A 22725-nucleotide genomic window follows, 5' to 3' on the forward strand; every position below is an offset into this window, starting at 1 on the left:
CTTGTTCTGCACTATGCATCATATCCTGCTACTCCTTCAAATCTGGTTTAGGTTGTGACATTTTATTCCTTAATTGTGATAACAGAAACAGCTGATATTTAAGCATATGGAACTGACAATTTAAGGCCCTCATGGCTAGGGTGGCCGAGGTATATACCTTTTTTCCCTACCTTTCTAAGGATCTAGACTCTCTCTCGGAAGGTAATGGATTCTTAGCAGTAGAGGCCTTCATTCCCTTGGCGCCTTAAGAAATGGTTTCAGGGTCAGCATTATGGCTTTTGTAAAGAAATTGGTGTGAGTTAGGAACTCTGTAGTACCTATCAGGCTTGACTGGGGCAGGAGGCAGGGAATCCGGATTAAGGCAAGCCTCCGAGTAATCATCAAGTATGTCCAAGACTTGAGGTATCGCCAGAGGTCTGTGCTGAGGTAGCAAAAGAAATTCCCCAAGTCTTTTCTTGGAGTCTGAAAAATCTTGGCCTTCCCAATGGAAGTGTTCCCTCAAGGTATGCAAGGTTTCCCCGAAAGAAAAATCCTCTGGGGGAAGATACAGAAGGAATGGACTGCTCTGCATCAGAATCTTCAAAAGGGGAGTACGAGTGTTCCTCATCAGAAAGTTCTGAAATAATGGAGCCCTGGTCAGAAGAGGGAGAATCTTCCTCCACTCTGGGTCTCTTGTCCAGAGGGGGTTGAGAACCCCTGATAAGAGTAATTAAATCCTCAGCCATTTTGAGCATCTGCTTTTTAGGCATGGGACCTGGAGATGGGCGCTGAGCAACAGGCCTCTTGGAATGCATGGCTGATTTGGACTTAGTAAAGGCCTTTTTGGAAAAGGAAGATGAAGGTCTGAAGACACCATGGGTGGAAGTGGACCTGTCCACATTAAGAGGCTCAACACTCAGTGGCTTCGGTAGCTGTAGTCAGGGTATGGGCTGAGGCACCAGCGGTCTCTGTTACAGAAGACACTGCCAGAGAAGTGTCGCCGGTAGTCAGGGGCTGCATAGGCGCCTCACTGAGAACCGGACCACGTGTAGCCGGGTTTTGGCGTGGTGTCGGTGGAGACCGCAGACCTCACGTGTCGGTCTTTGTCCTTGCGTATTTTGGACAAAACGGTAGTCGGAGTCTCAGACGACATTTTATAATCAAAAGCTTTACCAAAACAGTGCTGGGCGAACTCCGCCAGACGCTTAATAGTGCGTTTATTGAAACAAAAGCGACAGCCCGAGACGTCGTGGTCTGGGCCTAAACAAGGTATACAGAGGGAATGGAAAACCTTATGCGGTATTTGCTTCCCACAAGAAATACAATTGTTAACTTTGTCTGACATCGGTCTGAGGCAAGAAAGTTTCCCCAACGGGGTACTTAGCTTTAAAGAAGACTTCGGTTTCCAAATTTTCGTAATTTCAGGAGCTGGCCAACCGGCACTTGCGAACTGCTTCTGCTTCGGGCACCGCGCGGCAAAAAAGACTGAAGAAAATGGCGTCGGCTGTGTCTTGTATACCCCTGTCGCACTGACGTCAGGAAAGAAAGCGACGACAACCGATGCCGGACCTAGACTTTGGAATTCGGCCGACCGAGGACCCGCCTGACGGCAGGAGAACCCATATGTTATGACTGCAGCTGTATGCACGATGAACATCACTGTAGAACTACATCACAATGATTTCACATGCTTTTGGAATGTGAAACTTCTAATACTGCAAGTCTGGCATGTTTCACCTTATGAAAATGTTTGCAAGGAAGTCTGAAGTGAAGACCAATAAAAACAGAAGTCTGCTGTTGGGTGTGAAGAAACTTGCACAACTTAAGCCAGGGCCTCTATCAACATACACTCAGCAGTGCACTGTCTGAAGGTCTCCACATGGATCTGATGCAGAACATCTCCAGACTGTCACTGTTGGTTGTGCTCAAATTGTACTTGTCCCCCACCCCGCCACAAACAATAAGAAAAAAAACTAATTTTCATCTTTTAATAGAACTTTAATTGATACTGTCTCCCGAATACTGTACTGAGTTTAACCATCCATTACAAATAGTACTACAAAAAACGAGCACCAACTACTGTAGCTCTGAAAACTGGTAAGATTTAGAATACTTCATTCATGACATCCAAGTCAGAGCAGTACAATGCAAATAAACAGCTTAGTTCTTTAAGACAACTGTTAAAACATACAAAAAATATAAAAGGATGGCAATGAAAAGAAGTCAATTAATATTCCATATGCTTTTAATACATGGGAACGTGCAGCAGAAAGTAGGTGCTACAGAAAACTTGGTCTTCAGATTAAATTGGTCAGAATGCAAATGAGAATTAGACTCCTCTATTTTTAGAGCCAAATTTAGTTTAGACTAACAATGATTTATTCGTAATCCAAAAGTTTCTCATCTTAGCTGGATGAATCTGGAATGTAACAAGCAGCCGCTATAAAATGTCTGACATTCTAGTGTTGGCTATACCATCACATCAGGTCTGAAAAAAATGGCAGCCTTCTCAAGTTAAATGACAATTTCCTGGCCTTTTGTAAAATGCACTTCAAGCCGTTCCCAAGCAAAGCAGCAAACTGGAAAATTAAAGAAGGTAATGGAGCCCAGATAATATGGGCAGAGACCTCCCCAGCACAGGACTACAACAACTATGCTTCTGGAAGAAGTACGTGGCCTTCTATGCTAACAACATCTGGTGCTTTTAACAATTCCCGAAAATGCCACACAGAGCCAATGTCTTCAGGACCAGCCAACTGGAATTCATGTTTGATTCCTAGAGAGGGGAAAAATACTAAATTAAAGCACCCATGCCATGAGGTTAATGCACTTTAATGAAGACAGCATAAACAAAGCCATTTCCCTTTTATGTGATATGCAACATAATATATATCCACATGTAAAAGAGTCTGAAATTTGGCTGTCATACAACACAAATACAAGTCTGCAAACCTTGCCTCCTAACTTCTTGGACATACCTTTAGCCTCCTTTACACATACCAGTAACATTTTAGTTTTAGTATTCAAAACGTTTGAAAGAAAAGGAAAGCACAGTTGTGCATGTTGCACTTACCATAACAGCGGATGTCAATTCCTCACTGATGCTGTATTTGACTGTTGTGCATTATACAATAAGCAGACAGCTTCATAAAGCCCTAGCTCCCTCCCACATGTACACTGACTTCTGGTCACTAGTCTATGTAGACAAGAGACTTCCTTGCCCATACAAAATGGGAGACTTGGCACATCCTGAGCCTCTAAAAAAGTGGCAGTAAAACTTTATAACACAACTAAATGTACACAGGAGGGAATGGAGGACAGGAAGTTATTATAGCAGTGAGGAACTCAGGTCTGTTATGCAATTGCACTTACTGTATTAAATTGTTCTCACTGCTGCTTTAGCCTCTGGCTATATGGGTTGACTACCAAAGCCCATCAAACCTGCAAGCCCCTGGAAAATGGGGCTAGCAAAGCCAGTCCTAGACTTGGCAAAGGAATCCAGGTTGTAATGCGAATGTATTGTGGACATGTTGCTGCCTCAAACACACAGTTCACCCCTTTCTAGTATGCCACTTTAGAATACAGCTTTGATAGAATGTGCCTTGGTACTGCCCTAGGATTCCCCATGATCGGGACAAAAAGCAATGGCACAGAACAGTCCTGAAATGGTCTACTTTGACATGGGTTGTCCATTAGTACTCAAGCTGACTACGTAGAATCCTCCCTCTGGTTCAGAGGATCTGGATAGAACACTGAATTAAGCTAAATGTTTCCCCAAAGTAACTCAAATAACTTGGGGTGTAAATGAGCGATTTGTTCTTAATGTCACCCTACCACTATGGAAAACCAGATAGGGTTAATCATGAGAGCTTGCAATTCAGGCACTCCTCTTGCAGATGTAAGAGCAAGAACTAGTCTTTGTGATTAATCTTAAAATCAGGCTGGTGAGATGGCTCAAAGGGAAGCATGGTTAGTTTCCCAGCATAAAGATCCCAAGCAGGAGCCAATTACTTGCTAGGTGTCCCAAGATACAAAAGCTTCCTTCATAAACAGGTTCTAAAAACAGAGATGGAGGATCTGCAGACAAACATGCTAAAATGGCTGCTAGATGAACCTGAAAAGGAACAAAACACAAGTATGACAACTGATGGTCTGTTGCATGTGTAAGCCTGTAAGACAAATTTCCGGTAAACCAAAAAAAAAAAAAATCAAAAATTAGGGACAGTGAGGAAAACTACTCCACTAATTCATCCAGAAAATGCCTGGCCTCTACACTTCACATCCCCACTTTACTACATGGTTCTCCACTACTGCTTAACCTTCAAGTTTTCAAAAAACAGCGATTCAATAAAATGGCAAAAATTCACCACCAACTCCAACAGAACCCAACACCACTTAGCCCTAAACAGTTTCATTGGCTTGAATTACCCAAGTAACCCATGCATAGCTACTCAGTCCACAATTTATACAAAACAAAGCCTTAATAGATTTAGTCCAATCTGGAAAAAAGCTACCTCTTTCAGCTATGTAGTTCACTCTTGGAACTATCCCCCTCATCCCATAAACACTACCAATCAAAAATATCAGACACCTGAAACTACACATGCAGAGCCCTCAAAGTACAGTTGTGTACACTTACCATAAATGTAGATGTTCCAAGTGTATTCACTGTTGCAGTCATTACATTTGGGTAATCTGCTGGCAGGTTGCCCTCAGTCAGCCTGAATTCCAAAGTCTTGGGTCCTGCGTTGGTTGCAGTCTCCTCTTCCATGAAGTCAGGTGTCAGGGGTATAAAACATGCAGCAGCCGCCATTTTCTTTCGTTTTTCTTGCCCCCGATGTCAGATGCCCCCACAAAAAGGTAGCAATATTATACAATATCTATATACATGCATCAATATAAACTTTACTTTCATCTACAAGCAAATACACCACATAGGCTGTAGGAGATAAAGGAAAGAAAATATAGAAAGACAGGGGGATGGTGGGAGGGTAACCTGGACTGCAACAGTGAATACACTAACATCTACATTTATGTAGAGTGTACACAACTGTACTATGTTAAAAAGCACAACTCTGGAACGAATCCAATAAGAATGATGGCCACCAGATTTATTTAGCGTAAATTTTACACAATCCTTTTAAAACACGCTTTCGGTGGTGCCAATGCTCCACCTTCTTCAGAATACACAGGTGTATTCTGAAGAAGGTGGAGCATTGGCACCACCGAAAGCGTGTTTTAAAAGGATTGTGTAAAATTTACGCTAAATAAATCTGGTGGCTATCATTCTTATTGGATTCGTTCCCGAGTTGTGCTTTTTAAACTGTACTATGTTCATGTTTCACTGTTACAGTCATTACATTTGGGTAGAATCCCAAAGCTATGGTTGGGAGGCTGGAGTTTAACAGCATTACGTGTGGCTATAAGGCCCTGCAGCACTGCAGTGGCAAAGCTTGCCCTTGACTTAGAGTAGAGGCAAATGAATGCTTTGTAAAGGTGTGAACACAACTCAAAGTAGCAGTATCTAGAATATCTTTGGTTGGTACTCTGAGAAAGGCTGCCGAAGTAGCTGCAGCTCTGGTGGAATGAGACCCAATGTCCTTGGACACAGGTTTACCATGGTGCAAGTAGCAGAAACGGATGCAGTGGCTTATCCACTTTGAAATCGTCTGAGATATCCTTTCCTTCTGATCCTGCAGCATATGACACTAGTAATTGCTCAGTTTTTCTTAGAGCTTTTGTCCTGCTCAAGTAGAATCTTAGCTGTCTGTGTACATTCCAAGGAATGCAGAATTCTCCCACCTTTGTTCTGCGGATTTGGATAAAAAGTTGGCAGATGAATAGTTTGGTTAAGAGCCACAGTGGAAACCACCTGAGGCATAAAAATAAGATTTGTCCTCAGACACCCTGTCTGGGTAAAATATGATAAAAGGCTCTACAGCCATGAGGGCCTGTAGCTCTGAAACTCTTCTTGCTGAAGTAATTGCTAGTATCAGAGCGGTCTTCCATGATAACTTTATATCAGAGGTAGCAGCTGGTTCAAATGGAGGCAGGGTGAGCTTTTCCAACACATAAATTGAGGTCCCATGCTGGTAATGGTGATCTTTTAGGAGGCCTTAGGTTTTTGGCTCCTCTAAGATACTGCTTTAGTAAAGGATGAGAAAATATAGGTTGCCCTGTATTGTAATGACCCGAAATGGCAGAGGCATGGATTTTGACTGAGAAAGATAGGCCTTTGTCAAGCATCTCAGTTAAGTACTGTAATATCTGAGGAATATGTGGTTCTGCTGTATCAGTTCCTTGTGCTGGATTCCAAGCACAGAATCTCTTCCATTTGTCAGTATAAGATTTTCTAGTACTAGGCCTTCTGGCTTCCAAAATGACATCCATCACAGCTTTACTGAGAGGTGTCGTTCATATGATTACATGATTAGCCATGCTGCCAAGTTCAGAGTTTGTAGTTGATTGTGCAGGATCTGAGTTTTGCTGGGATAGTAGTTGTGGTCTGAGGCAAGGCCCAAGCTGGGTATTGAGACAAGTTCCTTAGGATTGGGTACCAGTATTGGCGGGGCCAGTCCAGGGCAATATATTTGGCTTCTCTTGTCTGACTTAGGATGACCTTGGGTAGCAGAGGTGGAAGAGGAAAGGCGTAAACTGACAGGTTTTTCCAACTGAAGGATAGGGCGTCCACTTTCCATGCTTGTCTGTGATAAGTCCTTGTGCAGAATCTTTTCAATTGATAATTTGAGGAGAGGCAAAGATCTATGTCTGCCCCCCCCCATTTCTCTTATCATGCCGAATACTTGTGGATTTAGTTTCCACTCGTGAAGATCCATCAGGTTTTTGCTTATAGTCTCTGCCAGTGTGTTCAATTTTCCTGGCAGGAATTGAGCTTGAAGATTTATTTGGTAGGTCAAAGCTGTGTCCCACAGAGCTATGGCTAATCTGCAAAGGGGGTATGAGTGTGTGCCCCCTTGTTTACATACCACGACTGTGTGGTCAGTCTTATCAGTAGCTGTCCTGGATGAAGTAAATCCTTGAAGGCTGTTGGGGGCATTTTTAACAGCTAGCATCCCTTTCTGGTTGATATGTAGATGCATTTGATTTGGTGCCCATATGCCCTGAATGCATCTTCCTGCCATGTGGGCCCCACAGGGATAATCTGATGAGTCTAAGGTTTGGCTGGCAGGGGGTAGAGTGAAGAGCCGTCCCATGTTTTGGTGACAGGCCTTTGCCCACCAGAGAAACTCCTGTTGCAGGCAGGGGATGAGAGGAATCTGTTTCCAGACAGAATGTTGACTCCATAAACTTTAGGTACCAGTGAAGTTTCCTCATATGCAGTCTTTCATATGGAATTAGTAGGATGCCATGAAGCCCAAAGCCTGCAGAATTTGTCTTGCAGTTGCCATCACTTTGCCTTTGTCTTGCATGAGGTAAGCCACCTGGGCAGTTGCATGCAAGCTTGCACTCAGGAGTGTTATCTTTGAGGGTACCAGTTGTGACTTTTCGTTTAGTGTGTACCCTAGGCATGCTAGAAGCCTTTTCACAAACGCCAGGTTTTGTAGAAGTGTCCTTGTTCTCTGCTTGAAAGAAAGTCGTCCAAGTAAGGATATATTTGAATACTTTTGTCTGCAAAATGTAATTACTGGTGCCAGGCACTTTGTAAAGATCCTGGGTGCAGTAGATAAGCCAACGGGCAGTGCAAAGAATTGGTAATGCATTAAGCCAGCCTTGAATCTGAGGTATCTTCTACATGCCTGTCTTATTGGGACATGCAGGTATGCCTCTTAAGTCTAAAGTCACCAGCCAAGCATTCTTGCCCAGCATGGGCAGAAGCTGCTGTAAAGTTAACATTTCGAGCTTTGGTATATCCAGGAATGTGTTCAGAATAGATAGGTCCAGTATTGGTCTCCAGGCCTCGTCCTTTCTGGGTACCAAGAACAGTCTTTAGTAAAATCCCTGTCCCTGCTCTTGCTCTGGTACTTGCTGAATAGCCCCCATGTCCATGAGGAATGAGACTTGTTTGTGCCTCTGCCCATAGATTTTTTTGGCAGATCTGGCCATCCGTTTGCCTTTGGCAGGGTATGGAAATGGAACTTGTAGCCTTGTGACACTGTTTAGAACCCACCTGTCCTGGGTTAGAATGAGCCAATTGAGAAAAAAAAGTGCTAATTTTCCCTCTAAGGGTGCTGCCAGGAGGTAAGTGCTTGGTGCAGGCAGGGGGAAGTCATTGGGAGAGTTTCCTGTAAGGTTGTGATTAGTCTTCAACTTTGGAGGTAGAAGCACTCCATTGCTTTGACCAGTTATGAACCTTGCACCTGGGATCTGCCCCTTTGAGGTCTGACACAGGAAAAAAATTCTTTGTAGGCCAGTGTCTACTAAACCTAGGTTCATAGGTTGGTACTAGGCTATCAGCCCTAGGGCTGATACAAGCCTAGCCATAACAATTCCCTCGCTATTTCTTCCCACAATATTTACTTCCCTGGACCAGTCTAGCAGGGCGACTGACGTGATCCCCGGGGTGAATTTCCTCTCTCCCATCCAATCGTCAAGGTTCCTTTTGAAGAGGACCAAAGAGGCACTCTGCTTGACATGTATGGGCAATCTATTCCAGAGTCTGGGGAGTCTCTGGGTCAGGCTGTACTTGTAAAAAAATCTTTTGACGGTTTGCATTGATTTAGCTTTGTCCTCCATTTTAACACCTCTTCTGCCTTAACACCAAAGTATCATGCTGTAAAGGTACATCTAATAATTCAACTCACATGATTGTTCCTTTAACAAAGCATGCCTCTTAATTACAGAACCCACCTTTTCTTTGTGTTTTTTGTGAACTCTGGTAGTCTGATGGCCATCAGACGACATTTCTGGATAATTAAAACAGACGTCCAAAATAGTTTAAAGCAAAATCATACAGACGCTTAGTGCATTGGTTAAATCTAGCACAAAACAACCAGAAACATTGTGATCAGGGCCTAGGCAAGGAATACAGCAAGAATGAAAGTCCTTATGAGGTATTTGCTTTCCACAAGAGATACAATTTACCTTTTCTGACATCGTTCTTGAGCAAGAAAGAAAAAATAGTTTCCCCAATGGGGTACTTAGCTTTATTGAAGACTTCAGATCTGAAAATCTAACACTAAAATCTCAGGAGTCGGCCGACCGGCACTTTCAAACCGCTTCTGCTTCGGGCACCGCATGGCAAGAAAGACTGAAGAAAACTGCATCTGCTCTTTTTATACCCCTGACAACCTGACATCACAGAAGGGGCGACAGCAGCCGACGCAGGACCCAAGACTTTGGAATTCAGGCCGACTGAGGGCAACCTGTCAGCAGTATTACCCAAATGTAATGACTGCAACAGTGAAACAACTTCTTGCTCGCCAACCAACACCTACTACTGAACCCCAATAAAACTAAACTTCTACTCTTCACCCCCACTAAATCTGCCACACTGTCACGTCTTAACAATGGCACTACTATCTCCCCAGATGCACACTAAACCTCTAGGGGTTCAGACCATCTCAAATTTGACCTACAGGTCAACAAAACCATACAGATAAAGCTTGGATCACTATAGAAACAAGTCACAACCTCACTGGCTTGGACTGAAATCGGCCGATCACACCTACTCTCTACTCTTATATGCCTCACATGTACTCCCAAACCTCAATAAAACCGAAGTAAGCTTTCCCATACCTGCAACCATATTGCCAGATTCGCCACTGGCTCCACCTATAAAACCCATCACTGCCAGAACCTGAAACTAGAATGGCTAGAACTTGCCCAGCTTAATTCAATCCAATCAACTCCTAATAGCACAAAGTTCAGTACCACCCTAAAGATACACCCTCTCAAATATTAAGCCATATAGCAACCCGAGATCCCTACAGTCAGCAGACAAATTCCTGGTCCAAACCCACAAAGCTAACTCAGCTGGTGAATCCCTGTTCAACTTTGTTGGCAAAACCTGGAATGCCTTGCTAAACTATATAACCCTACAATCCTCCAAAAGTCTTCAAAAAACCTCACAGTATCTCAAGTTGAACTGGCTATGCCCATGTACCAACCCGGATTAAGTTATAAAACAGTATAATCAGTAATCTTAGCGTAATTAGCAATCATAACATCTAACTACATCACCATGCTATGTATCCAATCTTACTTGTAATTGCGTCTGTCCATGAGACCAGAGTCCTTACTAGGGAACATTATTAAACCAAATGCACATCAGATATAATACCACTGTTTTTATATATTCCAATTGTTTTCTAACTTCTATGTTAGACAATGTGGAGCTTTTCTCCCCAGGCCTCTGCTGAAAATGGACATGTATCCAGTAGGACTATCCCAGTAAACAAATGTAAAATAAAGGTAAGAAAGGGCCATTAGTTCTAGTGCATGCTAAAGAGGGGCATGATTGGATGTTTTCCATGACAATATTGCTAACCCAAATACTGTGTTTACTGTTATGTAAAAAAAAGTGCCATGAATGAGTATGAGGCAGGCCAATAGGCCATACTTAAACTATCCAGATTTTTGCATAATTTCCAGCTTCACCTCTTTTGGTTGGTTCACAACTGCGGTGGTGCTGCGGTAGCGTTGTCGCCTCAGACGTTGCCCGTTAGATTCTGAGCGTCTGTGTCGACATGCGTGAAAGGGTGTTCCTTCATTGAAGGAAGTGCATTGGGCCCGGCAAGCCAGCACGTAAAAATCTACTGCCAATCATTAGCGGACCAGAGTCCCGCTGTGGCGACCCCTAACCAGGAAAAGCCGAAAGACAAACAAACCTCTTTTGGTTGGTTCCTCAAAATTCATGGTTTTCTTGCAAATCCTTTACGACTGAAATCAGTATTAAATGTCAGAGTTTCAGACCTCAGATCTTTCAGAAAAGTAATACTAAAGCAAAACCTGTTATTTCTAGTAACAGAGAAATATTAAATAGCAGTCCCCAATTTTGGACCCTTGTCTTATACTTTTTAGTACTGTTCAGATTTCTTGTGCCAAAAGGTTGAGGGGGACTTACAGCTTTGAAAGGATTACAGTGCAGAGAACATTTGGTAATGGTAAAGACAGTCAGGGATAACCAGGGGAAGGCTGAAAGGTCATTTAAGGGAGGAGGGTAGTGCAAACCAGGAAAAAAAGTGCAAAATGAGCTGGGAGGAAAGGAAGGTGGCAGTCTCAAAATTGTAGGGGAACAAAATCAGTTTACAGACTTTGAAAATTGCGGTGTTACTGCTACAAGCCACTTAGTCTCAAAGCATGTTTAAAGGCAAACAGTACAGAGCAATACTGTTACAGCAGAATTTCAAAAGGCTGTTGCACCTCAAATGGTTTCTTCATTACATTGTGTTAATAGTATAGCAAACATTTTACATAGTTTGCACTGCTAAAAGCTACTGCACTTTAATATCCAAGACACTACAGTCAGCCAAGAAACTAGTACACTGATTTAACAGTAAAGGGGCCGTGTAATACAGTTGTGTACACTTACCATAAATGTAGATGTCAGTGTATTCACTGCTGCAGTCATTATTTTATTTATTTATTTTACATTTGTTGACCGGGCTAGTCCAGCTGGATATATATCCGTTTACAGTAGAGGCCCGGGGAGAAAAGCTCCAATATGGACAAAATAACAGAGAATAATAACATTTTTCTTAGTAGATTTATACAAGGTCCAAGAAAAGATAACTATCACTTGGGTCATCTGCTTGCAGGTAGCCCTCAGTCGGCCTGATTATCAAAGTATTGGGTCCTGCGTCTGTTGCAGTCTCATCTTCCATGAGATCAGGTAGTCAGGGGTATAAAGCATGCAGCCGACACCATTACATCAGTTTCTTGCCTCATGTCAGGTGTACCATAATGGGGAGCAATTGCATATAAGATTACACCTCCAACAAAAAGCAAACGCCAGAAAGCTTTAAGCACAGTAAGCAAGAATAGAGGTATAGTCAACAGATGTCAGGGGGCTGGAGGGAGGGTAACCAGGACTGCAACAGTGAATACACTAACATCTACATTTATGGTAGGTGTACACAACTGTACTATGTTCTTTGCGTTTCACTGTTGCAGTCATTAAATTTGGATAGATTCCCAAAGCTAAGGAAGAGAGGAGGCAATTAGTATTAGGACCAGAATTTGGGTAGATTCCCAAAGCTAAGGAAGAGAGAAGGAAATTAGGACCAGCTATAAGGCCCTGCAAGACTGCAGTGGCAAAACCACCTCTGGATTTAAAAAACCTGACAAGTGGTAATGCTTGGTGAAGGTCTGTACAGAACTCCAAGTAGCAGCGTCTAGGATGCCCCTGGTAGGAACTCCTCTGAGAAAGGCTGTAGAGGTAGATGCAGCCCTGGTTGATGTGGTCATGTCCCCTGTGGGGTAGGTTTTTCCATGGTTCTTGTAGCAGAAATGAATGCAATGGCCTATCCACTTAGAAATGGTTTTCTTTGAAATGGTCTTCCCCTCTGCCCCTGGAGCAAATGCAACCAGCAGCTGTTCAGATTTGCTGAGAGGCTTAGTCCCGTCCAAGTAAAATCTAAGTTGTGCACGTCCAAGGAGTGCAGTATTTGTTCCTTTGTTCTGTGGATTAGAAAAGGTTGGCAAATGAATAAACTGATTAAGGGCCACACTAGATACCACCTTGGGCATAAAGGATTGATCCAGAGGGACACCCTGTCCGCATGAAAGATTATGAAAGGCTCCACAGCCATGAGGGCTTGTAATTCAGACACCCTTCTTGCTGAAGTGATGGCTAGAAGGTTGTTTTCCAAGAAAGGAACTTCAACTCTGCATTTGCAGCTGGCTCAAAGGGAGATGGTGAGCTTTTCCAATATAAAAGTTAAGGTCCCAGGCTGGAGTAGGGGCTCCCCTGGGTGGTCTTAAGTTTTTGGACCCTCTGAGGAATTGCTTCAGCAGTGGAGGAGAGAAGAGGGGTGGCTCTATTATGAGCTGAAATAGCAGAGGCATGAATTTTGATGGAAAAGGAAAAGCCCTTGTGAAGCATCTCAGTTAAGTATTGAAGAATGTGCAGTAAATTGTGCATAGTTGTGCCCATCCTGTGTTTTGCTCCAGTAACAGAATCTTTCATTTTTCAACATAGGATTTTCTAGTACTAGGCCTCCTTGCCTCCAGAATGACATCACTTGCTTACGGAGAGATGGTAACTGAGAGATGTAATTAACCAGGCCGCAAGATTCAGGGTTTAAAGCTGTGGGTGCAGAATCTGGCCCTCCTGCTGGGACAGCAGGGCAGGGGTCTGAGGCAGGTGCCATGATTCCAGAAGTGACTGTGCAAGAGGGGGTACACCAGTGCTGGCGTGGCCAGTCTGATGCAATAAGTATTGTCCTTGGTTTGTCTTGTGAGGTTTAGTAGCACTTTGGAGAGGAGAGCCGGGGGGGGGGGGGGCATAAACTGACAGGTGAAGGACAAGGCATCCACTTTCCAAGCTTGTCTGTGGGGAGTCCTTGTGCAGAATTTGTCCAATTCTTAGTTCTGAGGGAGGCAAACAGGTCCATCTCTGGGCTCCCCCATTTGTTTCTCAAAATGCTGAATTTCTTTGGTTCGTTTCCACTCGCGTGGGTCCAAGAGATTTCTGCTTAGGTCTGCCAGTGTATTCAGCTTGCCTGGCAGGAATTGAGCTTGTAGGTACACTTGGTAGCTCAAGGCTGATGTTCCACAGAGCCATGGCTAGTCTGCAGAGAGGGTATTAGTAGGTTTCCCCCCTGCTTATGTACCATATAACAGTGTTAGTCTTTACCAATAATTGCCCTGGAAGAATGTGGCCCTTGAAGGCTCAGAGCATTCTGCACAGCTAACATTTCTTTTTTGAATGGTTCCATTTGTCCTGAATGCACTGCCCTGCCAAATGAGCCCCCCCATGCATAGTCTGATGCATCTGTTAGGGTTTGGGCGGCAGGGGGTAGAGTGAACGAGTCCCTTGTTTTGGTGGCAGGCCTCTGCCCACCAAAGAAACTCTTCAGACAAGGTATGATAGGAATCATTGATTCTAGGTCCTGAGAATGTTGACACCATAGGCTTTTTAGATACCATTGTAGTTTCCTCATATGCAGTCTTGCATATGGAATTAGAATGCAAGAGGCCATTAACCTCAGGGCTTGCAGTATTTTCCTTGCAGATAACTGGGCCTTTGTGGCCAGTAGCTTGAAGTAGGCAGTCAAATGAACTTGTTTCTCTGGCGTGAGGTAGACCACCTGGGAAGTTTTATTCAAGCTTGCTCCCAGGAATACAATTTGTTGGCAGGGTACTAGATGCGATTTCTTTTCATTTATGATGTACCCAGAAGAAAATGTACCCCGGAGAAGTCCGTAATTACTTCACAAATGCCAGATTTAATAGCATGTACTGGGCTTTCTGCCTGAATTAAACAATTGTCCAGGTATGGGGTATATTTGAACATTTCTTTGCCTGCAAAATGCAGTGACTGGAGCTAGGCACTTTGGCTTATCTACTGCATCCAGGGTATTCACAAACGGCAGTGCAGAGAACCGATGGTGCATGTAGCCTGCTCTGAAGCGTTGGCATCTTCTGCAAGATTCTTACTGTGATGTGCAGGTAGGCTTCCTTTAAATCCCATGTTGCCAATCAGGCATTTTTGCCTAGCATGGGAAGCAGCTGATTAAGAGTTAGCATTTTGAATTTTGGGATTACCAAAAAGTGTTTAGGACAGGCGTGGGAGGGTGGCCTAATGGTTAAGGTGTTTGCCTTACAAACAGGATGCAGGGTTTGAGTCTCACAAGGGATAATTGGCTAGGCTTAAAATGGCTCGCAAGGGCAGTTATCTTAGTACTAATCTATGAACCCATGAACAGACTGGTCCAGGATAGGATGCCAGGAATTGTCTTTTGAGTACCAGGAAGTCTTTAGTAGAAACCTTGCCCCCATTCTTCTGGGACAGGTTGAATAGCCCTGAGACTTGAGAGCACTTGCTTTTGAGCCTCTGCCCACTTATTTGGGGGTAGGTCTGGCCAACCATTTGGGGTTGGCAAGGAGTGGAATCTGTATTAAAACCCATTTACCTTGGGTAATGACTTCAATTTTTTTTGAATGCAGTGCGATCTTTTCCCCCTAAAGGAACAGTCAGTTGAGCATGGCTTGGAAGGTTCAAGTTAAGTCATTGCGACAGTTTACCATAGGAGGGTGTCTCACTATGTCCAGCTTTGGAAGTGGGAGCCTCCCCACTGCTTAGGCCTTCGAGTCCCTTGGGGCTGAAGCCTGGGTGTTCTGCTGGTTCTGGGTTTGGACTGAGGCCTGGAAGAGGCAGGAAAGGAGCAATTTTTTAGGCCAGTGCCTACTAAATCTGGGAGGCAGGAAATCTAACAGTTTCCATAGATTTAGCTTTTTCCTACAACTTTAAGTAGTTCTGCTTTGTTGCCAAACGGGCAGTCTTGGTCCAGTAATTTAGCTTTAACATGATCTGGCAAAGACTGCTACTTTAGCCAAGCATGCCTTCAAAGCACAGACCCAGTGACAGCAGCCCTGCAAGATGCCTCTAATGAATCAAAACCACATTGCAAAGTATGGTTTTCCCAACTTGTTCAACAGAATACATTAAATCATGTAATTTTCAGCACAGTCAGGAATCATTTTCTGTTTAAACAACCCGATAATATGTTGCTGATACTTTAACATGAAACTTGCAACTTTGGCTGTTATGGCCTTAAACTGCCTATACCTTCTTACCCCCATCTGTCCAGGGCCCTGGAATCTGTCAGAAAGGGTAGGGTTTTTGGCAGTAGTAACCTTAATGCCTTTGGGTCCCTGTGAAATTGTCGGATCCACTGTAAGATTCTTAAAGAGGAACTCGATAGTCCGGGTACCCTGTAATACCAGTTAGGTTTTCTGGGAGTTGGAGGTAAAGTGTCAGGGGCCAGGCTAGATTCCAAGAAGGCATCTACAATGTCCAGTACAGGAGGGATAGCTAAAGGCCTGTGTTGAGGTAGGAGTAAGAATACCTTAAGCCTCTTTTTGGAGTCAGTAATCCTGGCTTTCCCAGCGGAAATGCTCCAAGAGTATGCAAGGTTTCACCAAAAGAGAAATCTTCTGGAGGGGAAGCAGAGGGAATAGAGTCCTCTGCATCAGAATCCTCAGAGGTAGACAAGGGCAACTCCTGGTCAGACAAATTTCAGAATCCTGATCAGAAGAATCAGAAGGAAAATCAGTTCTAGGTCTCAGAGGGAGAAGGGTGACGTCCCTTGATTAGAGTAATAAAGTCTTCAGTCATTCTTATTCATTTTTTTTTTTTTTTTAGGCATAGGGGCCTGACCATGTGGTCTTTGCATCTGTTTTCTAGGCATGGATCAAGTTTTAGTCCTTGAAGATGGTGTCAAGTAGACCAGAATACACCCTCAGAAGCCAGTGCCTGCAGAGCGGCTCTGGACCCATCCAAGCCAAGACATCCACAGTGTAAGCATCTCACGGCATACCGGACTCCGAATGGGTCTCAGAAGCCTGCGAATCTGAAGTAGCGGGTATCAGGGGCTGTGAAAGTGCCTCACTGGTGAACTGGCAAAGCATAGTCAACATCTTTGGACCTATGCGGTCTATCTTTGCATTTTTTCAGAATGTTGGTAGTTGTGGATAATTGAGCAGAGTACCAAAATATTTAGAAGCGGAAATGAACAGACGAACAGTTCGAGGTTTTGAACAAGGCACAAAACTGACAGTGAGGTACATTGTGGTCTCTGCCTAAGCAAGGAATGCAGTATGAATGAAAATCTGAGGTATTTGCTTTCCACAAGAAATACAATTGTTAACATTTACTGACCTTGGTTTAGAGCAAGAAAAATGACCTCAACCAGGTACTTAGTTGAAGACTACGGATCTGAAAATTTCAGGAGTCTGCTGACTGGCACTTTCCGTGCAGTGCCTGAAGCAGAAGCAGTTCGCAAGAAAGACTTATGTAATGGCATCAGCTGCATGCTTTATACCTGATGTCATAGAAGATGAAAGAGCAACTGACAGGACCCAAGACTGATCAGGCCGACAGAGTGCTACCTGCAGATAACCCAAATGTAATGACTGCAACAGTGAAACACGAAGAAAATCTGGTATATACTATTGAAAGGGAAAAGGCAGGTTAGACAGTGTACACAAGAAGTGGTACCATCTGCTGGTCAGACTAGGCTGTGTACACTGTTCTCTAGAGTATTTTCTAATTTCAGCTGTCAGCTCTACTTTTTAATAGACAATTACTGAAGGGCACCAACATCAACTTTTCAGGTGACTGTTTCACCACATTTTTAAAAAAGTTAACAGTAGCACTTAACCCAGTTTTGAATAAATTTTGAAACAGATTAGCTTCTAGAATACCAACACACATGGATTAAGTAAGTGTTCTGTTCAAAATGTGAAAGCCACTTGGAATTATGAAGGCAAACTACTAAACGTTCGCAAAAACTAAAGAAACTTTACAATGACGCAGACTGTTACAAAAGGAACTCTGCACAATCATTAAGTAGACTTTCAGAAAGGGGGCTCTTCCAAAAGAGCAAAGATTCAATGGACTAATTTTAAGACAAATAGGATTGCTCTGATCCAAAAACTACACTGACAGATGTAGTCAGATCAAAGGGTTAAAGAAACTGTAGTCAATTTTCCTAGACTTTTTTTTTTTAATAAAGTTGTAGAGCGGTCAGGGGACAACTTTTGGAACCAGAGTCCATTGCCTTATATAGTCTTCCATTCAATTAAGTGGAGACGCTAAGGAACTCCCAGAGTTGGGTCTCTGAGCTTAAGGGGGATAAAACTAATTCTACTGTAACAGTTTTTCCCCTACATCAAACACGGTGTTGTGCCAATAGCTGGTTTCCCCCACTGTCATGCTCAATGAGCAGTTCTTACCAACACCACTTTCTATCAACTGGGTCATTTCCTCTACACTAATCCATTATTTCATTTCGAAAAAAAAAAAATGAAATTTTGTGAATTGTGTCATCTGGACTCCACTACTCATTTTTCCTTAACCGCACGCATCAGGCAACTATCAAACTTTGCTAGAGTGGCCAGGTAAAATGTGTTCTGTTTAAGGTTTCATAAAACTTTCACCAGTTTATACTTTGACTATGGGCACCCACATTATGTTAAAGTGCAATTAAAAGGCAAGATATGTCTGTCAAGTATAACAAGTTTTCCAAAAGAAAAAAATAATGCTTTTGATACTTTTGTGCAAGATATCCTCATCTGGCACAGATTCAGCAGGGTCAAGTGCTGGATGAGTGTTTATGCCCATAGCCATACCTATTGCAAAGCATGAACTTCTGGCACAAAAGACTAAAGCTTCAACTTAAGCTGCTTCCTGTGCCAGGGGTACAAGGTTTGAATCTTTCCACATTTATCTGCCTACTGTGGCCTTCAGCAAGTCACAACCAGTGACGTGAGGCAATTAAACTGTGGGGTAGGCTCAAGTCCCCCAGACTTTTTGCCTATGAAGTACAACAATGCAAGCTTTTCTGCCCTCCATCTTGGGTCCTCTCTCCATTACACTACATTTCTTGAAAATTCACCCCCATCCCCATTACATTTACTACACTGAAAGTCTGCAAAAGTGATGCAGTCAACAAAAACGTGGTACAGCAAGGCCAACCTTAAAGGTGGAATACAGAAAGGCATTAGAACCATTCGGCAAGAGAAGCATTACCAGGTTGTACCATACCCCCCATTCAGTATACCTCTACCATCTTCAGATCAGAGATGAGCTGTATAAATTTTCAAATAGAAAATTACAGTTCAAAACTTGCTGTCAACATGTTGGAGAATGGACCCTTTATTAGGTCATTATAGCAGATATACAAGTTTCAGTCAGGCAGGAAAAACCATTCCTCCAGAGCCAGAAGCTAATCCTCCCGAGTGGTCCCTGTGGAAGCACACAACCATGCCTCCAAAGAGACCTGGCCATCTCACTCTGCTTGTATCTGGCAAATATAAAAGAATGGGTGGTTTGTGAATTCATCTAGTGCTGCGCTTCTGAAGGCAGTCATATCAAACACTAGCAGAATCAGCTTCTAAAGCCAAAGAGGATTATTGCATCTAAAAATGGCAAAACTGAATTTAATCAGAAACCCATCACATTAAGCTTCCTGGTACTGTTCTGTTGGGAAAATGAAAGCCATCTAAATGTTTTCATGGTACACAGTGACTGCATGTCGGGCAATAGAACAGATCTTCCCCAAATAGGTCAGTGCAGAGGGAGACCTTTGTCTTCAATGAGCAGCAGATTGACTTTGCAGTACACTCCCCTCCTATCCAGTCTCGCTGGGACTGGACCTCAGGCTTGATAAACAAATGGCTAGTTAATCATAAAAAGCATACAAAAGCATTTATAAAGTTACAAATCAGCTAGAACAGGATTTTGGTTAGTATGCATTTTTCTAATGCCTACAGAGTCAAACTCATCTCATTTAGCCCAGAAGAGGTGGAGGTGTTCTCCATAGTCTTTTGCGAGGGCTATGGCAGAAATTTGGGAGCAAGGGAGACTGGGTGGAGATACAAAGAATACACTAACATCTACATTAAGTGTACACAACTGTACTATGTTTAGTGTTTCACTGTTGCAGGCATCACACTCTGGTGGATTCCCAAAGCTAAAGGGTGGAGGCAGTCAAGAGTTAGGGTTGGTTAGTATGCCTTGCAAGACTGCTGTAGCAAATTCTGCCCTGCATTTGGAAGACAGGCAGGTGGCAATGACTGAAGGTGTGTACAGAACTCCAGGATGTCCCTGGTAGGGACCCCCCTGAGAAACACTGTAGAGGTAGATGTTGCTCTAGTGGACTGTGTTCTGACCCCCCCCCCCCGACAGGTTGGTTTCCCATGGTGCTTGTAGCAGAAATGGATGCACTGTACTAACTTTGGAAATGGTTTTGAAATGGCCTTGCCCTCTGCCCCTGTTGCAAAGCTGACTAGAAGCTGGTCAGATTTTTCTGAAGGGCTTAGTCCTATGAAGGTAGAATCAGAGCTCTGCACATCCAAGGAGTGCAGGATCCTTTCCTCTATTTTGAGGATTAGGGAAGAAGGTTGGGCAAATGGATGGCTTGAGAGCCACACTGGACACCACTTAAGGTTCAGTCCAGAGAGAAACCCTGTCAGCATGGAAAATAATGAAGGGTTCCACAGCCATCAGTGCTTGTAGCTCAGACACTCTTCTAGCTGAAGTGATTTGGAAAACAACCTTGCTTCTAGCAAAGAGGAATTTTAACTCTGCTGATGCAGCAGGTTCAAAGGGGAGGAAGCGTGAGCTTTTCCAAGGTCCCAAGCAGGGGTGGGTGCTCTCCTTGGCCATAAGTTGTTTGCCCCTCTCAGGCACTATTTGGTAAGAGGGTGCAAGAAGAGAGGTGGCTCAGTGTTGTAATGAGCAGAAATGGCAGAGACATGCATCTTAAATGGAGGACAGGCCTTTGCGGAGTAGATCTGCTACGTAATCCAGGATAAGAAGCAGAGGGGGCAATGTTGTGTCCTCTCCTTTAGACTGAATCCATGAGCAAAACCTTTTCCACTTAGCATAGTATTTTCTTTTACTGGGTCTTCTGGCTTCAAGAATCGCATCCAGCACCCGTTTGCTTAATTTCGCTGGGGGAGAATTCAAGGAATAAGCCAAGATGCAAGACTTTGGGTTTGCAGTTGTGGATGCAGAATCTGTCCCCCCTGCTGAGGGGAGGGTTGGATTCTGATGTAGGTGCCAGAGTGGCACTGGCCACCTGCACAGTAGTGAGTACCAGTGCTGGCATGGTCAGTCCAGGGCAATCAGAATAGTACTTTGCCCTGTTATCTTGAGTAATACTCTCAAAAGGAGGGGCAGAGGGGGAAGGCAGAGATTTACCCACTGAAAAGTTAAGGCATCCACTTTCCAGGCCCTGCTGTGAGGATTCTTGGTGCAGAATTTGCTGAGCTGGTGGTTGTAGGGGGAGGCAAAGATCCACCTCAGGGGTCCCCCATTTCCGGATCAGAAGGTCGAATGCGCTGTGCTCCAATTGCCACTCATGTGGGTCTAGGAGATTTCTGCTCAAGTTGTCTGCCAGTAAGTTTGCCTGGCAGGAATTGAGCTTGCAGATGGACTTGAATGTCCAAGGCAGTGTTCCACAGGGCCATGGCTAGCCTGAAGAGGGGCTAGAAATGGGTTCTACCCTGCTTGATTTACCACAATGTCCTAGAAAGATTAGGGATCTGAAAGCTGTCAAGGCATTCTGTACAGCTAGCATCTTTTTGGTTGATATGCAGATGAATTTTACTTAGGCTCCAGTGGTCCTGAAAACATTACGTCCATGTGCCACCTTGGCATAGTCAGAGTCTGTGGTTAGGGTCTGGGCGGCTTGGGGTTGAGTAAATGGCAGTCCCTTGTTGCGGTTGCATGCTTCTGCCCACCAGAGGAACTCCTCCTTAGACCAAGAATGATAGGAATGACTGTTTCCAGGTCCTGAGAATGTTGGCACCAAAGACTTGACCACTGGAGTTTCCTTATATGCAGTCTTGCATATGGAATCAGCAGTATACACGAGGCCATGAACCCTAGGGCTTGCAGTATTTTTCTGAGACTATCAAAACAATGGCCACCAGAACCCAGCTGTCAGACAGACTTGTTTTTGAGGTGAGGAATGCCTTGTCTGGGATATTGTGTTCAAGCTTGCTCCCAGGAATACAATCTTTTGACTGGGTACCAGTTTTGATTTTTTCGTTGGTGTACCCCAAGGAAGTGAGAAGGTTTCACAAATGTCAGGTGTTGCAGCAATAATTCCTGACCATCTGCCTGAATCAGGCAGTCCAAGTAAGAGTAACTATGGATATTTCTCTGCCTGCAGTATGCAATGGGTGGAGCCAAGCATTTTGAGTACTCTGGGCATAGTACATAAGCCAAAGGGAAGTGCAGAGAACTGATACATAGACCCTGCCCTGAAAACAGATACTTCCTGCAGGATTCCCTTATGGGGATATGCAGATAGTCACCTTAGATGTAAAAGAAGCCTAACCAAGCATCATTGGCTAGCATAGGAAGAAGCTGTTGCAGGGTAAGCATTTTGAATTTTGGTACCACCAGGAAGATAGAGAATGGAAAGATCCAGGACAGGGTGCCAAGAGCCCTCTTTCCTGGTTACCAGGAAGAGTCTGGAGTAGAATCCTTGACCCCTCTCTGTTCCACTGGAAGCGGCTGAATAGCTCCGATATTGAGCAGGGAAAGTACTTTGTTTTGAGCCTCTGCCCACTGGTTTGGAGGAAGGTCTGGAAATCTGCTTGGGATTGGCAATGAATAGAAATAAAATTTATACCCCTGGGATAAAATGTTGAGGACCCACCAGTGCCAAGTGGACAGTTTTTTGCATGAACAGCAAGTTTTCCTCCTAAGGGCACAAGCAATTGGGCAGGACTGGGGATGGAGTAAAGAAGTCATTGCAAGCTTTTTCTGCAAGGTGGCTTACCACTCCCTGCTTTAGGGGTGAGGGCACTCCATTGCGTAGATCTCTGCATACCCAGAGACTGAAGTCTGGGTGGTTTGTTTCCCCTGGGTCTGGTTTGAGAGGGCCTGAAGGGGGCTGGAAAAGTACCAGTGTTCGGTAGGGCAATGCCTACTGAATCTAGGGGGTTGCACTTAATTCTTTACCAGTCTGTACAGACATTGCTCCCCCCCCCCATCTTTTTAAGAACCTTTTCTGCTTTGGTGCCAAAAGGCACGTCTAGTAACCGATTTGACATGGTCTGCTCCTTCAGCCAAGCAAGTCTTTTGGTACAGAGCCAGTGACAGCT

At 44.0% G+C, this 22725-nt stretch overlaps 1 protein-coding gene across 1 annotated transcript in view; it reads right to left on the bottom strand.

Annotated features, from left to right (window-relative positions):
- Positions 1-1956: 1956 nt before the first annotated feature.
- Positions 1957-22725, bottom strand: part of LOC122793128 (cofilin-2-like) — a 208261-nt gene continuing 187492 nt past the window's right edge. Inside the window, exon 4 of the mRNA XM_044060892.1 lies at positions 1957-2755. Within this exon, the coding sequence (XP_043916827.1) occupies positions 2631-2755 (125 nt within the window). The 3' untranslated portion in view covers positions 1957-2630. The remainder of the gene's footprint in view (positions 2756-22725) is intronic.

The sequence above is a fragment of the Protopterus annectens genome, chromosome 2.part0 (assembly GCF_019279795.1).
Source record: "Protopterus annectens isolate FY-2018-M chromosome 2.part0, PAN1.0, whole genome shotgun sequence".
In the NCBI taxonomy this organism is placed as follows: Eukaryota; Metazoa; Chordata; order Ceratodontiformes; family Protopteridae; genus Protopterus; species Protopterus annectens.